Genomic DNA, 16248 nt, shown 5'->3' with positions numbered 1-16248 from the left:
CATCACATACCTGCCAAGTCACTGGACTAGATGACCTTCAATAATAATGAATTTCACACACTAATTATACTCTCTTTGGAGATATATTTTTTGTTTATTAAATCTGACATCCAATTATTTTTATAAAGAAACATTGTTCTCATAAAACAGGAAATAATTTTGAAAGGAGAACAAAAGATAGATCAATTTTTATTGCTTTTGAATTTGTTTTCTCTTCTTCATGAAATGGCACAGGATCCAAAATTCATTGCTTTACCAGGGATAATGACTTTATCACTAGAAGCCATAACTTCCTTTACACATAGAAGAAGCAATGGGATTGGTACGAATGGAAGGAGAGCTCTGGATGTGGAAGCATTTGGGAAAAAGGCAGAAGAAGGGCTACAAGAGCAAGCACATAGTGATGGTACCTTGATTAGGAGATTGTTAAGTTCCCAGCACAAAATCAAATAATTAGAGATCATGGTGCTATGAAAAAGAATGCAAATGAACCATAACATACGTAGATGAGGAGACAAAAAACAGTAAGATGTAATGATACTCAGAGGTGGGAAAAGATGTAGAGACGAAAGACCACAAATATTGTCAGTTCCTGAGGGATGTTGAAAATGTGTCTAAAATGAGCATGTAGTTATCAAACTATGAAAAACCCAGATGACATAATGAAGACTGTAGAGCCTGTGCCCTGCATTCTATGTCACTGCAAGGAAACCAAACATTATGAACAAATGTGTCCTGCTGTTTGTGACTATGTGGTTATGAGTATTTGTCTGAATGAACGAAATCAGTGTAGTTTGAAACAAAGCCTTGCCTTTCTATAGTGTCTCATACTGACTTCTGTTACTCCACTACTGCAACTTCATTCAGTACAAATTGAGGTACCAAAATGTACTATGCTGACATTTTATATCTTCAGTATGAAAAAGTCTTCTTCCAAAAGCATCTCATGCCATTGTGCAGCTTTGGCAGTGGTCTATGGGGTAAGAAACTTTCCTCAGAGCTCTTCTCTCTTTGACTCAGAGCTTTTTCCTCTTTGTAGCCAGATGCCATGGGCAAATCCAGATCAGACATACAAGAAGAGCACCAGTGCTGCAGGTATAAGGCGACATTCTTGGACTCAGCCTTCTCCCTCACTTGTCTTGGTCAACATTGGTTCACCGTGCTGACATTAATCACCCATTTTTCTCACTGTATGTGATAAAGGATGGCATTTTAAGATTCAGTAGCAGAACCAAAATCACTAGAGGTTTTTCCTTAATAGGACTTTTCGTTAAAGACTTTCACCAACAAAGAGAATTTGTCCTTCTTGGGCCTTTAAATAAACAGTTTTTTTCCCCTTTGTTCTACTAATGGGTTCCATAGGCGATACTTCCTGGCTCCTACTAAGCTGTATTCATTGAGATTTCTACCTATACAGGCTCCTTCTTACAGCCACATTTACACTGGAATGTGATGTTCTGTGTTTACCAGTAAGATATACCAGATGAGTCATATGTTCAGTATTCACAAGCATTTATGACACTGATGGCTGGCTAAGCCTAAGATTAGTGAGGATGTAATTTAATTTTCCTAAAGCAGATATTGCATGAGAGCCTCTGTTGTGTATATATTATTTACCAAACATCCGTAGACATCTGTAGAATGAGCCTTCTCCCATACTTGTCCAGCCATGAGGTTCAATTAATCCAAGTGCAAGGTCTTCCACCTGGGTTGTGGCATCCCCCACTACCAGTACAAGCTGGGGGATGAAAGTACAGAGCAGAGTCCTGCCGAAAAGGACGTGGGAGTACTGGTGGATGGCAGCTGGACATGAGCCAGCAGTGTGCCCTCGCAGCCCAGAAAGCCACCCGTACCCTGGGCTGCAATGAAAGGAGCATGGTCAGCAAGGCAAGAGAGGTGACCCTGCCCCTCTGCTCTGCGCTGGTGAGACCTCACCTGAGTACAGTGTTCAAAAAGTGAAGTCCTCAGTACGGGAGAGACATGGACCTGATGGAGCACATCCAGAGAAGGGCCACAGAAATGATCCAATGGATGGAACACCTTCCTATGAGGACAGGCCAAGGGAGCTAGGGCTGTTCAGCATGGAAAAAAGAAGGCTACAGGGAGATCTGAGAGCAGCCTTTCGGTATCTAATGGGGATCTGTAAGAAGGAAGGGGACAGACTCTTTAAAAAAAAAAGTTTTTTACAGTTAGGGTGGTGAGGCACTGGCACAGGTTGCCCAGAGAGGCAGTAGATGCCTCATCCCCAGAGACACCCAAGGTCAGGCTGTGGGGACTCTTAGCACCCTAATCGAGCTACAGTGTCCTTGTTCACTGCAGGGGAAGTGGACTAATGACTATAAAAGGTCCCTTCCAACTCAAACGATTCTATCATTCTATGATCTACCTGTCACTTTAACTCTTTGAGGCAGGCACCTGTCTTTCTCAATAATCGTTTCATTAGTGAACCTTCTGGATCACCCAATCAATAAAAAAATAACTCTCTAGATCTTAGAAAGACCTTTGTCTGTTTTGAGACCTAAGCATCCACCTGAAATGAACAGCTAACTCCAGTAAGGTCTGCAGTCAAATGAGTTTCTCCCAGACAATCCCCCAAGGGCTTCATGAACAGTAAAATCTTGTTTGTGCTGAGTTCTGTACAAGCCTCAGAAGGGAGAGATGTGTAGTTAGTTACGTGCCTGTCCTTGTTCCTCCACAGAAGATGCCTGTATGGCAAGAGCACTTTCCTCAGCCAAGAACCCTCTTATCACCACTTGGTCTCCCAAGCCTTGAGCTTGGTGATGACAGATGATGATATGCAGGTGTCCCAAAGTTCACCTTCTTCTTCATCCCCTGGAGCTCTTTTCTGTGTTAACTGATATCTCTGCCCACCTATGTGCTATCAGTACAGTGATAATCTGTTGCTCTACTCCAGTAACGTATCACAGATGCTGGGCTGCTACACAGAAACCAGCTGAAGTCTCTGTACCCTGGTGCCCCTCTCAGGACTCTGCCATCTCCATGTTTGTGAGCATTTTGAGGCAGATGGCATTTCTGTTTCTCCCAGCCCTGTCCTCTGTGCTGTTAGTTGGGAGTATCTTCTTCCTTTCCTAGCCACCTGTGAATTCTCTGAGTGGATGGTGGGGCTGGGAGAAAACCAGCAGAGGAAAGTGTTCATCTGGAAACAAAGCCCCCTCCTACATATGCTTCCCAAACCTGGCGTGTCTCTGCCTGTCAAAGGGAAATTCACAGAGACAGATTTAATACATCAAAAATAAACAAACCAGTGCCAAGCCTTAGGCTTGGTTGTCACAGCTAGGAATAGCAGCCGGCCAATTTGAGGGCTTTGGGTTTGTGTGCGTGATGGGTTCCCAGCACAAGGACAGACAGTCAGGTTAAGCCCAACCCAAATGAAAACAAACACCCCTGCCTGGATATTCAAAAAGTAGGCACAGGGATGCCAGAGAGCTTGGCACCTTGCAAGGCACTGGGAGGTAAGGAGGTGAAGGTGTGTTATGGTTGGAACCACTGCTCTCTGACATAACAAAGCTAATGGTGTGGCTTTTGGACTTTTCTTCTCTGCCCAACACGTAGTTTCACTAAACCAGTTCCAGGATTCACAGACCAAGCAGAAGTGTATTTGTGAACAGGGTCCTCATGGTGAGGCAAAAAATCCATTCCCTTGTGTTGCTAGATGTTGCTTCACCATCTGTGGGAAGAAGGGTGTCTGGTGGATTCTCATTCCCAGTTTGCCTGTGATATTTCTAGAAGGGAGTGCCTGGAGCACATGCATTGTGGTAGGCACTTCCCTCGGGAGCAGCAGGGTTGTGGATGGGACACCAATGCCTCTAGCATAAGGGATGGGCAAAGAGAGAAATAAACTCATAGCCAGAGTCCAAAGGCCTGCCCCTCACAAAAAAGGTGGGGAGTGAGAAGGGAGAGGGATGCAGGTACACTCTGTTCCATCCTTAGGGTCTGTGAAGGTTTGCGTAGTTGTTTGCACCCATGAAAGTCTCCATGCCAAAAAGAGAAGGCAGAAAGACAGGAGAGAGGTTTTGGATACTGAGGACAGCCCTGCTGTGTTTCTCAGGGTACCCTGCTCCTGTTTGCTTCTCTCAGGGAGGACAGCATCTTTCCAGAGTGCTTTGTATCTCTCTGCAGTGGTGGTCATTAGCAGATCACCAAGGATTCACTGTTTCAGTTCTAGGGAAGTGCAAGGTGAAATAGCTGGAAGACTCACTAGCTGTGGCAACATCCAGATACCCAAATGACAGAACAGGTATTTGGAAAGCGATAACCTTTTAAATATGCCATGATACAAGCGTTACTGTTTCAGTCATAACATCAGAAATACCCCAAATCTATTTGAAATGAACAGTCCCTTCCTTTCTACTGTGCTGATTATTGCCAAAGCTCTTGCCAAAGTTAAGTGTACCAGGCAGTGGATCATTCATGTTTCCATAGATCTTTTAAAATTCTCTGTATGTACAGATATTCTTTGAAAGACTGTCACTCCAGCTTAAGGAAATAGCATTTGGTAGTCACAGGGAGATGGAGAGTGAAGAGAAAGTCTGGCTGTGTGAATATCTGAGAAGGTCTGGCTAAGGATATCTGGATCCAGGAGATCTGGGTTCTCTTTCCAGTTCTGCCCACAGGCTTCCTTTATTATCTGGGGTAAGTTATTGTCTGTCTCTTCTGCTTTTCAGCCAAATAATAAAAGTAATTGGCCAAGAAAAATAAAATGGGAAGTCGTGAAATAGCCTAGGGTCAACACCCACACTGAATTCCAAAATGCCAAAGAATACTTAAAGCACAACAGATTTATACTGAAAATATCTATGTCTATATTTTAAAAAGCAATCTTTTGGGCATATGGCCCTGAATTACTCATGGATAAGAAAATAGATGAAGATTTTTTCTTGGGGTGACTATTCTGTTGGTTCCAGTCATTAATATCAACAACAGCAGGAAAATTGCAAGAGCCCATCCTAATCCCTTGATAGCTGAGTCGCAAACCCAGAGACTTGACATTTCTCTGCAGTTTCCCACAGACTGAGGAACAAGAAGTGAACAGCACCTATGTCTTCTGGTCCTGTGGAAGTAGTGATTAGTTATCCCAATCCTGTGCAAGAAATCACAGAAAGTGATACAACTAATCACTCAGCTGATAGATAAAGGGCAAGAAGTAATGCTGGTGATGCAGACATCGTACAGATTCACCTGATTCACCAAAGACTCCCTAACATGGTGAAGGAACAGGTATTTCAGCACAGCTTGCTGAACCTTTGAAGCATGGGACTTCCCTAGTTCTGTGCTCACCCATGAATTCAGGCTGTGGGTTGGATAGGCCTGGCTTTTCATCCTGCACATGGACATGGGAGGCTCCAGGGCTGCTGTGGAGCATAGATTTAAGGGCTTGAGCTCAGGTGAGAATCTGGGGAGAAGGACACCATGCTGCTCTGCAGCCATGGTACAGAAAGCAAGCAAACAGCTGCCATACCCAGAGGCTTGGTGCAAGAAGGCAGGCAGTAATTCAAGAGTCTTTCCTCTCAGCTGGAGAAATGTGCTGCTCTGCAGCTCAGGGGAACAGCCTGCCTGCCTAGATTTTTAGATATATTAGCAGTGAAGAAAGAAATTCAAAGAAGAGAACAAGTACTTTCTTCTTCATTGCACATCTGTGGCTTTGCAGGTTTTTCCACTGAAGTTTTCTTAGTGAATGAGCCAAAGTGGCTCACAGAGGAACTTGATTCACAGCCCCAGAAAAAAAAGCCCTGCTATGTTCTTCTCCCCATCATTATCAGCTCCCTGTGGTAACCATCCAGCACCTTCTACACTGACCCTTGCCTGTCCCTGACAGCATCACCCTCTGGTCAAGTCCCTTCCTCCTCCCACACCAACCTCTGGCTCTTCCCTGTCCAGCTCCTTCATGCTTCTGCAAACCACTTCCCCAGCTCCATCCGTCAGACTATATTTCCCCCTCTAGTGTCAACTGCCCCCACCTCCTTGTCAGCCCATGGGCTGCTGTTAGTGGTACTGAGGGGAAGTGTCCTGTGTAGAAGTACAGAGTGACTAAGCCCTGTGGTCTGTCCACCTGCTAGGAAGGGTTTTCTTCTGGTGTGACTACCTGGGTTTGTTGGTCCGGCTTCCTTCTGGACAAGCAGAGGTGTCAGCCCACTCTGCCTTTCCTCCTTTTATTATAAAGAAGATAACAGTCCTTACCGTAACTGAAATCTTCACTCCTCCTCTTCCAATCTCCAGGCTAGCCCAAGCACAGAAGGCAGAGTCATGTCCTCACCTTCAGGTTGTTCTGGCCCTTCTCCTGCTAACTAGACTCCCAGCAGCACAGAAGCCACTCATGACCAGGCACAGCACTCTACAACATGCTTTAGGTGCAGACATGTTTGGATTGAACTTCTAGGTTCTACCTAGATTGGAATTAAACCTACAGAGGCTTAATTCCCCTGCATTCAGCAATGTTCAGACTTTGGTTTGGGCCTATGCTACAAAAAAAGAGAGGAAACAAATTCTGTGCTCAAGGACAGGAATGAACAGAAACAGTGACTCCAGCAACTGAAACTGCACATATCATAGAATCACAGAATTATTAAGGTTGGAAAAGACCTCTAAGATCACCTATCCCAACCATCAGGCCATCCTCACCATGCCCCCTAACCATATCCCTCAGTGCTACATGCACACGGTTCTGGAACACCTCCAGGGATGGTGACTTTCTGGGAAGAAATTCTTCCTCATATCCATATCCAACCTGAACCTCCTCTGGTGCAACTTGAGGTCAACCGCTTTTGTCCTATTGCTACACCTGGAACAAGAGGCTGAACTCCACCTTGCTAAAACCTCTGTTCAGGTCATTGTACAAAGCGATAAGGTTTCCCCTGACCTTCCTCTTCTCCAGTCAACAGCCAGCTGTTGACTAATACCCCCATACGATACTGAATCTCCCCTTTCACCATCCTTGCCCAAGTTGATGAAAGCTTTACAGTGAGTGGGGAAATACTCCACCAATAAGCAGGGCACATTGAGGAAAGGGCTGTAGTAAGTGCCTGAGATAGCTGAGCAGTGCCATGAGGACCTGGCAGTTGCTTATCCCCAAGGAGGTTATGTGGGGATTGCTCATGGGACTCTGTCTTCAACTCTAAGAGACATTCATTTATTTCACACTAAGGAGTTCGGGTGGAGAAAACACAAAAATGTCAGTCCCCTCACTGAACCTCCAGGCTTTTTCAATGTTCTGCTCCCGGAGGCCCAAATCCTTTCTCAGAAAGGATGAATGTGAAGTTGCGTCACGGTGCAACCCAAATCCCCAGCAGTTCTCAAATGCTGACAGAGCCCAGCTTTCCCAGTTTTGCTGCTGGGCAGACTCAGCTGCTAGCTTAAATATTTTACAGATACTTTAGGTTCAGGCATTGCTGCAAAGCAGGGGCTTTCACACAGTGTCCTGCCCTCTGTTGATTTGCATCTAGCTCTTCCTCCTCCTGAAAGCTGGCCTAGTATCCTCAAGCAGCTCCAAACATCTGGCCCAAGTACGTCACAAACTCAAGTCAGAGATAATACAGCTGGGGCCCAAGCCCAAAATAAAACAACAAACAGAGATTGTCCCTCCATGAGATTCTGCCTCTGTTTATTTCCTTAGATGTACCATTGCAGTGACTAAACCCACCACTAAAGCTGCACTGCAGAAGCTTTAGAACATGGGGAATAAGGCAGACCAAAATCCCTGGCTCCATTACCACCACTTTGCAAATCCTCCTAGTAAATACAGGCTTTTCCTGCAGTTGTCTTGTGGCTTCCAAGGTTATTGGTTTTGTGCTGAGCTCAGGAAGGTGCAGAAGGAATGAACTCCCCAGCCCACCATGTACACAGAGAAAATCCCAAAAAGCTGTCCCTATAATTATCTGTGTACACAGTGAACAGGGTCACTGGGAATGTTGCTTTTTCTCCAGGGCTTGTTTGCAGAACCAGGGCGCTATTCACATCCTGTTTTGTTTTCCTTTGGCCCCGAGGAAGAGTCACGTTGCTGTGCCCAGGTTCTGCAGTTGTCATGTCCATACAGGGCCAAGACACAAACCTCAGACACCTATGCAGCAGGCTGATTACCCACACACTGTTTGGTTTGTACCACATAGGTGCGTGACACTGGGAACATCCACATCACCAAGGCTCCTCAAGATGTCTGTATGGAAGACCTTTAAGGGCTGTGGGCAGGTGCCTCCACTTTTACCAGCTTAAAGAAATGTACAGCACATAATGCCCCAAATTCACTTCCTCATTGACATCTTCACTGTTATTATCTATCTGCATCCAGATACCAACAGTTTCCATAAGCCATATGCCAACCAGAGGTTAGGGAGCACTCAACTTTGACAAGAGAAGAACTGAACAAGGGAACTGACAAGGGAAGAACTTTTCTTCTCCAAAAGAGTGGTGCTGTAGTGGCACAGGCTGCCCAGGGAGGTGGTGGAGTCACGATCCCTGACGGTGTTCAAGAACCACATGGATGTGGCACTGAGGGAGACATCCTGAGAGTTAGTGGGCATGGTGGGGATGGGCTGATTACTGGAGAAGATTATTCTAGAGGACTTTCCAACCTTAACAACTCTGTGATTCTGTGTTAATTCTGCGACTACAGAGTTCTGAGAATCCATGTTGCTCACCTCCCTGCCTCCGAAGAGAGAGCTCACTGTGCAAAGAGGCAGTTTGTCAGCTTTGCCAAAACAAGGCACAATCCTGAATACTGTTTCAGTCATCTCACTTTCCCCTGGAAATGGGCATCAATACTGATTCCCTAAATGACTTTTTCAGCAACAGTCTTGCTTTATGTAAGTGGAGAAGAAGGGAGGTCAGAGCACTGCAGCAGGTAAATCTGGCTGTGTAAGTGACAGAGCCTCAGGCTGATAAGAGTCATCAGCCAGATTCACATGGAGGAGGCAAGAACTAATGCTGGGTTAACACCTGCCTTTCTGTTGTACACAGATCCTCCTTGCTGTGCCCTTCACTGTGGTGGTTAGCAGTTTCTTTGCATCCCCTTCAACTCTTCACCTATCCCTCTGTAGTGGGCATCTGCGTTTGCCTCATTCACAAGTACAACTCCTTTCTATTCCCAGTTTTTTGCCTTGGGCCGATCTCCAAGAAAGTGTTGAGGTTTCTCAGCTTTACGCCTCTTAGTCTCCCTGTCTCAAGCCAAGTCTCTCAAGCCCCAAGAGACAATGCAGTCACTGTTTGACAGGAGCATCCATACTCTATGCCAAAGGATGCAGAGCCAACTATGAGGAAAGACCATTGCATGCATCTAATACAGCAGAACAGAGATGGCTCATACTCCTCGCCTTCAAAGTCCCCATCCTCTGTGTGCCAGCAGTGAGACCTCAGGCATCTGAGGTCAATAAACTGACAACAGCCTTTCCTTCTAATGCACTGTGGAAATAGTCCCTACTTTGCAATGCAATTTTCTACTGCCATTCTGCTACAGCTTCCATTCCTTAATCTCCATCTCAGGCTTACTCATTTTTACTGCATCAGCTCACACTTGCTGTTCTGATCCCAGACCCTCACAGAAACCTCTTATCCTCATGGACTTGTGGGTCATGTGTCCCGTTTCATGGGAAATCATTCTTAGTGACTGATCTGTCTGCTTAGATGTTGCAAGCCTGTTCGTTCAGAAATGCACAGGCTTTGTTCTTAAGTGACAGACATGGGGAGTGGGAAATCACATACTTCCATAAAAATTCAGGATATTCACTTTCTGCTTTATTTAGTAAAATACGTGACATTAAACAACCACTCTATTCCTAGTGTCACAATAGGCTGACTGAGCCTGCTGGATCCCAGCATGGCACCAAAAGCAAAGAGAACATGGGAGGCATCATGAGAGAAACAGATCTGTCAGTCTTTCCAGGAGCTACAAGGTATATCTCTGATATTGCAATTTTGTTATATTCTCATTGCTTCATCAGAGGTTACATGTACACTGTGTACAGCAATACCAGAGCATCTGGAAAAATGAGAGCTGGAGCCAGCAAATTAGAAGAGAGAAGTGATTCCTAGAGAGGACAGGCAGCAAATATGTTCATGGCATGGAGATGGGAATCCGTGACTGACTTGGCCCCTTAATCCTATTATACCAAGAATTCCTGAGCTGTGAAGCTAAGTGAACTCCTTATACACCAAGAGCAGATGGCTCTGGGCACAGTCATCATGTTTGTTGAGAAAGAGTTAGAGTTCCTCATTGAAGGCCTTCTCCGGCTTGTCTTCTTCCTAAAACACAGTAAAGGCATGAAATCAACTTTGACATCATTCAGTTTCTCAGCACAGTGATAAAAGGAAACAAGCAAATTTAAATGTCTCCCTCTGTTCTCCATGTCACTGCCCTGCCTATTCTATTTCAGTTGTACAACACAGGGTTCTGATGCACAAAGCTTCTGTATTACAGGAAGTTGAGGTTTGACAAAGAGAGAACACTAGCACTGAATGAACATGGAGATTAAACTGCCCCTCTCCTTCCAGAGACCTCCAGCAGAGTCCTTGTCTATATACCTTGTCTCTGTGGCCTTCTTGATATATTTTCTTCTTATCCCTGCCATTGATCACTGTCTCTCTGATCCTTTCCTGACTGCTGACAACCACCATGCCCATTTTCAGTGTCCAAAAGCATCCTCCATCTAACCCAGCTGCTGCTCCCAGAGAATAGATGCTTTTTTTTAGACCTCCATACAAAAGTCAATGAATTCTTCTTGCTGTAGACTAAGACGACAGAGGTCAGTGAATAAAGAGGTTCTGGAAACACATCCATATCTGCCCTGTTCATGATCTATAGTTTTTTCTGATATTCAGGTGAAAATGAAAATGAGGAGGAGGTAGCAGATAAGGAATGTCTTCAAGGAGCTGAAGTTATTTCCTTAAGAGCCTTGTGAGAAACAGCATCTTTCTATGAGACCCTAGCATCCTATAGTTTACACAGAAGTGCTGTCTTACCTTTTGCATTTTTTGTAAGAAAGCATTACAGAAGTCCTTCACACGTTCAATGGAGACTTCATCCAGAGGCAACACATCGTGTTTCTCATCTGGTGTGTGGAATATAGCCAGAGCTGGCAACTGGGACTTCTTCAGTTTGAAGTATGCCATCACTTGCTCATTGCTTTTCAAGTTAATGTCTACCAGGATAAAGAGAATCTGTGATATAAATAGGAGACAAAATGTGAGCAAAGCAGAGACTGAAAGAACAGATCCTCAAACAGCCATCACAGACAGATTAACAGTAATATTTTTTTGAAATAGAGAAAACCTAACATGCTCTGTTATAACAATACTTTCCTCTGTCACCATCTAACTGCTCCATGCAGCGCATTTTTCTGTATTTCATCAAACCCACACTTACAATACAACTCAAACTGTCTGCTTATCCCTTCTTTAAAAATATATCCACAGTGTGTTACAATGTCAGTCTCCTATTCGGTTCTCTTAACAGATGAAGAACAAAGATGTCTTTTAGCTCAAAGGCATGTTTAGAAGAAGCTGATTCCTCTATTTGCATGCTGTCAGGATAAGATGCTTAGATTTATGCAAGAGCCAGAGTGGCATGGCAAAATGGTATTTTGGTATGTGGAAGATCAAACACAACTGCAAGAATGTGGGAGGGAAGAATAAGGCAGTATAAAGTGGCAAGGATAAGAACATGAGACTGCAAAACACAAAGGATGAATTTAGGTCAGCGAGAGTGACTAGAAATGAAGATGCAATAATTTGGGAAATGGGAATTGTTGGCATTACACCACTGCCCCTACAGCCAAGTTTAATGGAGAGTTGTTTAGACCTGGGGAGAGATGCTCTGGTGAGAACAGCCTACATTTTTCTGGACTCACAAGTAGTCTCGGAGATCAAGACAAAACCAAGGATCATAATACTGCTAGGATGATTTGACAGTGCCTATTTATCCCATGATTTCAAGAGTAAATTGCAACTGATATTTTACAGGTTGCAATAGGAATTAGTAAAAGATTCAAATTCTAGAATCTAAAACATTATCAACAAGGTGTTCATCTATATAAAAAAAAGCTTTGTTAAATTGTCTGTTAATAATAAATACAAATACTACATATACATCTGATAAATAAATACAGTAGTTGAACAACTTAATCAATGATCTGATTAAATAGAATCCTACAGCAGGTGACATCCAAGTCAAAGAAACAAACAACCAGCTAATATGTGTTATTTTATCTGCTCTTTGAGCTGTGCAGTCTATAGGGTCTAGTGTATTAAATGTACCTACAGATATGGGTACGACTCAATTTATACAAGAAAAAGAGGCATTTACAAAAATAACATTAATGTGACGTGAAGATAATGTGCTCAGTTCCCAGGCTGTGACTCATGTTTTTCCTTCTTTTCAGTCAAAAACACTCAAGTTAGTTTTATTCTCTAAAAATAATCTTGGTAAATTTTTACTTTTTACTTTTACAACTTTTCACACAGGTAGATAGTGAAAGGATATGGGGAAACTATTTTAAAATAAAGGAGGAGAGATTTAGTATAGATGTTGAGGGAAGTTTTCCACTGAGAGGGTGATGAGGTGCTATCACAGGCTGCCCAGAGAGCTGTGAGCGCCTCTCCTTCGAGTCATTCAAGGCCAGGTTGGATGGGGCTCTGGGCAGCCTGAGCTGGTGGGAGGCAGCCCTGATCAAGGCAGGGGTTGGAGCTGATAATCTTTGAGATCTCTTCCAACCCAAACCATTCTATGATTCAATAATCTCATATCTTTAATTAAAATTATGTTCTTAAAAACAAAACAAAACAAACAAACAAAAATATATACATATATGGAAACTTCCCTAGGCAATGGCCTATAAGAAGAATAAGTAGGCTGATGTAAGCCTAACTGCAGGTAATTATAGTGATAAACAGCCACAGTTTCACTGGATTTGACAGATGCACTTGCAATGTCTCTTCCAAGAGTTAACTATGTCCCAAAGACAACAACTAATGAGCAGACAGGTTGTGGTTCAGAATGCTAAATTCAGAATGCTAAGCTCATCCTTTTGCAGGATAAAGCACCAAACCAGAGAGCATCATAAATCCAAGTGTCACAGATCTCAGGATCTGATCTAAGAGCTGAACCCCATATTCTGAGCTGGAGTGGAAGGAACTGGAACAAATCTTGTGTTTTAGGGCTCTCCTTCTAACATGCAAACTGAAATATGCTAGTGTTGGATGGAAGCACTTTCAGAGGGATGGTACAGGAGGTGGTATGATATTTTTCATTAGTTTGTTCACCAAGTTTTGGTTTTCTCTATGGAATATTCACTAGACAACAGCATTTTCTTAAATCAAATGTTAAACAAGAATTTAATTTAATAAAGACTTTGGAATACTAAGTTTGTTAATTTTTTATTTCTTTTTTATGCAAAAGTTCCTCCAGCTTTAAAACTGATGAGCACCATTTTAAACACTAATATAAATGTAAGTTAACATTCTTCCCTTTATCAACCTTCCAGCCTTTGTTAAAAATCCTCAAACTAAGAAACTATCTATGAGCATGAAGAACAGAGTAAGAATAAAAGAATAAAAAGTTTGAGGATTAGAACTCCAATCAGTTCTTGTTTTTTCCTTGAAGAAGAAAACAGTTAAAACACAAAACTCAACTAAAACAGCTGAGATAACATCATCCACAGTTCTTGTCTTGGATATCTCTAGTGACATGCGTGGAGCTCACACAGCTGTGGGTTGCCAAAATACAGCACTGGGTGCACTGGTCTCCAAGTGACAGCTGTGAGGCAGTCTGTAGGGTGCACTTATGCTGAGGCCACGAGCACTGGAAGCCTGGTCTCTGCAGCAGCAAGAAACCAAACAGATTTCTGAGCATGGACGTGTCCATGATAGATCCTACCTGGTGGAACTGGCATTTTCTCATGAGGAATTTGTTTTGCTTAGAGATTCCCAGCCAGCTCTAATCATAAAGAATAAATGCGGTAACCATGGAAAATCCTACTGACCATGAGACAAGATTCACTTTGCCTAACTTCTGACATCTAGATCTTGGTCTGGTCTCTGGCAGGTATCTAGGATGAACTCTTCAATAAATGTTGACAGGCACTTCTATTACATGTATTTTAGAAAGGAATTAAGGACTGTTCTCTCCCGCCAGTGCTGAAATGAGCCTAAAGCCTTTGCTCAGACTACTTACCAACGCTATAACTCACGAAAACAAATTCCATTTATGATGCCAACTCTCATATCACTAGTAGAAACTAGGTAGATTCATCCAAAACAGAAATTTTGTTTTCTATTTTAAACTATCGTCTGCAATAGTTGTTTTTTTTCCCTGTCTGAAACAATTTTCTATGAATTTGTTTCATCTTGTATCAGTCTCCCTGTGTGTGTATGTGTATTTAAAGGCCTGCTATTAGAGGCAGTGAAGGAGCTATTGCATGCATGAGGAACTCCCAAAACAAACTACCAAGACATGATGTTCTGAGAAAAGAGAACACCGTGCAATATTATCTGTGCAATGCCATCTGCATTAAATTCTTTCAAAGATTTTTTTACACTGGTGTTGTCTTAGTGTCTTGACAACTTGACTCCTAGCCTGGTGATTTTAGAACATGAAGTTCCTGGTAAATACTAAGATATAGAATGATGGTATTGTTCAAGGAATTCAGTGAAATTGAATATAGTACTGCAATGGTAGAAACCAATTTCATGTTTCTTAGTTTCTTCTCCAAGGAAGACCAACAGGAAGGATGATCAAGCCTTGTATCGTGTTTGACCTTGAGCTCTATGGAGCTGTTATCTTCATTCTTTGAGGAGGCTGTCTAAGCAAAAATATCAAATTCTGGAGTCTGAGTCATTTCTTTCATAGTTTACTTAGTAAATCAAAGCAAAATGAAAATATTAGTCATGAACTAAAAAAAAAAAAGGAAAGCTATAAAAACAACTTCAGATATCCGCCAAGTGATAGAGACATTCCATATTTGCATGTTTTCCTGTTTATGGCTACCTCTAACGATAATCCCTTTCAGCTCTGGAGACATCTGTATCTGCCAATCAAAATAAAAACTGTATAAATTACTGTCTTCAAGAAAAAGGACACTGTCCTTTCCTTTTCATGGAAGAACTCTTGAAGGTCTTTCAGCAGTTTCTCAGAACTCATTTCTAAATGGTCCTACATATAAACTAAAAGGGACTTTGCGAACGTCACTACACATATCCTTTTAACATTATAAACCAAGTCATATTAGTCGTAGCAGAAACTGCTTTTATTATTCCCAGAATCACCTTACTGAAACTTCTACAAACACTCATGAGATACACCAAAGTCATTGTCATGCTGAACTCTGATACTACAGAAAGAAAACAGAAGATGCTTATGCTAGTTTGGCTCACTAACACTAATTTTGACATTTCCTTTCCAGATTTTTGGCAGTACTTTTCCAAATGAGTACATATTTGATTGCTGTGGGACCCTTCTAAGGACACTGGTGGGTTCCTGCAGCTGTAGGGCTGAGTTCTGTCTGTTCATTGTTACTCACCCACAATTGTTTCTCAAGATCTGCTAGTTGTACCACATTTCTTCTTATTATTATTGTCAGCTCTTGGTTACTTAGCATCATCTAACATTTGCATTTTCCTCTCCAGCATTTTATAGCCCTCAGACTGCACTATCCAATCTAGAAGAATCTCTAGATGAAAACCTGAGATTTGTCTCAGGTAGAGAGGAAAATATCATAAAACAAAGAGGAAGGGATCATAACTCAGGCAGTGCTAGGTGAATCACCTCCTCATTATCTATTTTTTTCACTTTCTGGGGTCAGTAGCATTTTCTCTTCTTCTCTCCATAAGTCTACACAAGAGGTTGTATTCTTTCTCCAAGTGGTGAAGAGAATGACAAGGACTCCTTTTCCCTCAGACCTCAGCAAAGATGAGTGAAAGAATTGGCACCTCAAATCCTGCTTGAGAACCTTTTCAAGACTACATCAGTGTTCTGTGCTGTCATTGAAGAGAAGGTGGGACATACACCGTGCCCCCATTCTTACAGAATTCTGCAAGCCCTGTGCAGTGGTACATGCTCAGAGGGAGCCTGAAAACCTCTTTACTGCACAGCAGTGATTCCTTACTCAAACTACTGGCAGCTCTAACTGCAGCACAAATAAGTCTTTCACCAGCTGCCTACTGGGCATTAATTTTTCACTGGTAATTCTGAAGAAACTAAATTCCAGAATTTTGCATTTATTGACAAGATAATTTGCTAGCCACAAA

At 42.7% G+C, this 16248-nt stretch overlaps 1 protein-coding gene across 1 annotated transcript in view; it reads right to left on the bottom strand.

The window, feature by feature from the left end:
• Positions 1 to 9708: 9708 nt before the first annotated feature.
• Positions 9709 to 16248, bottom strand: part of ERP27 (endoplasmic reticulum protein 27) — a gene marked incomplete at its 5' end in the record, with an annotated part of 16501 nt that continues 9961 nt past the window's right edge. The window contains 2 exons of the mRNA XM_031552162.1: positions 9709 to 10251; positions 10969 to 11166. Of these exons, the coding sequence (XP_031408022.1) occupies positions 10210 to 10251; positions 10969 to 11166 (240 nt within the window). The remainder of the gene's footprint in view (positions 10252 to 10968; positions 11167 to 16248) is intronic.

Source organism: Meleagris gallopavo, chromosome 1, assembly GCF_000146605.3.
Source record: "Meleagris gallopavo isolate NT-WF06-2002-E0010 breed Aviagen turkey brand Nicholas breeding stock chromosome 1, Turkey_5.1, whole genome shotgun sequence".
NCBI lineage: Eukaryota > Metazoa > Chordata > Aves > Galliformes > Phasianidae > Meleagris > Meleagris gallopavo.
The sequence above is the reverse complement of the archived record's forward strand: the minus strand, read 5'-3'. Positions and strand labels throughout refer to the sequence as shown.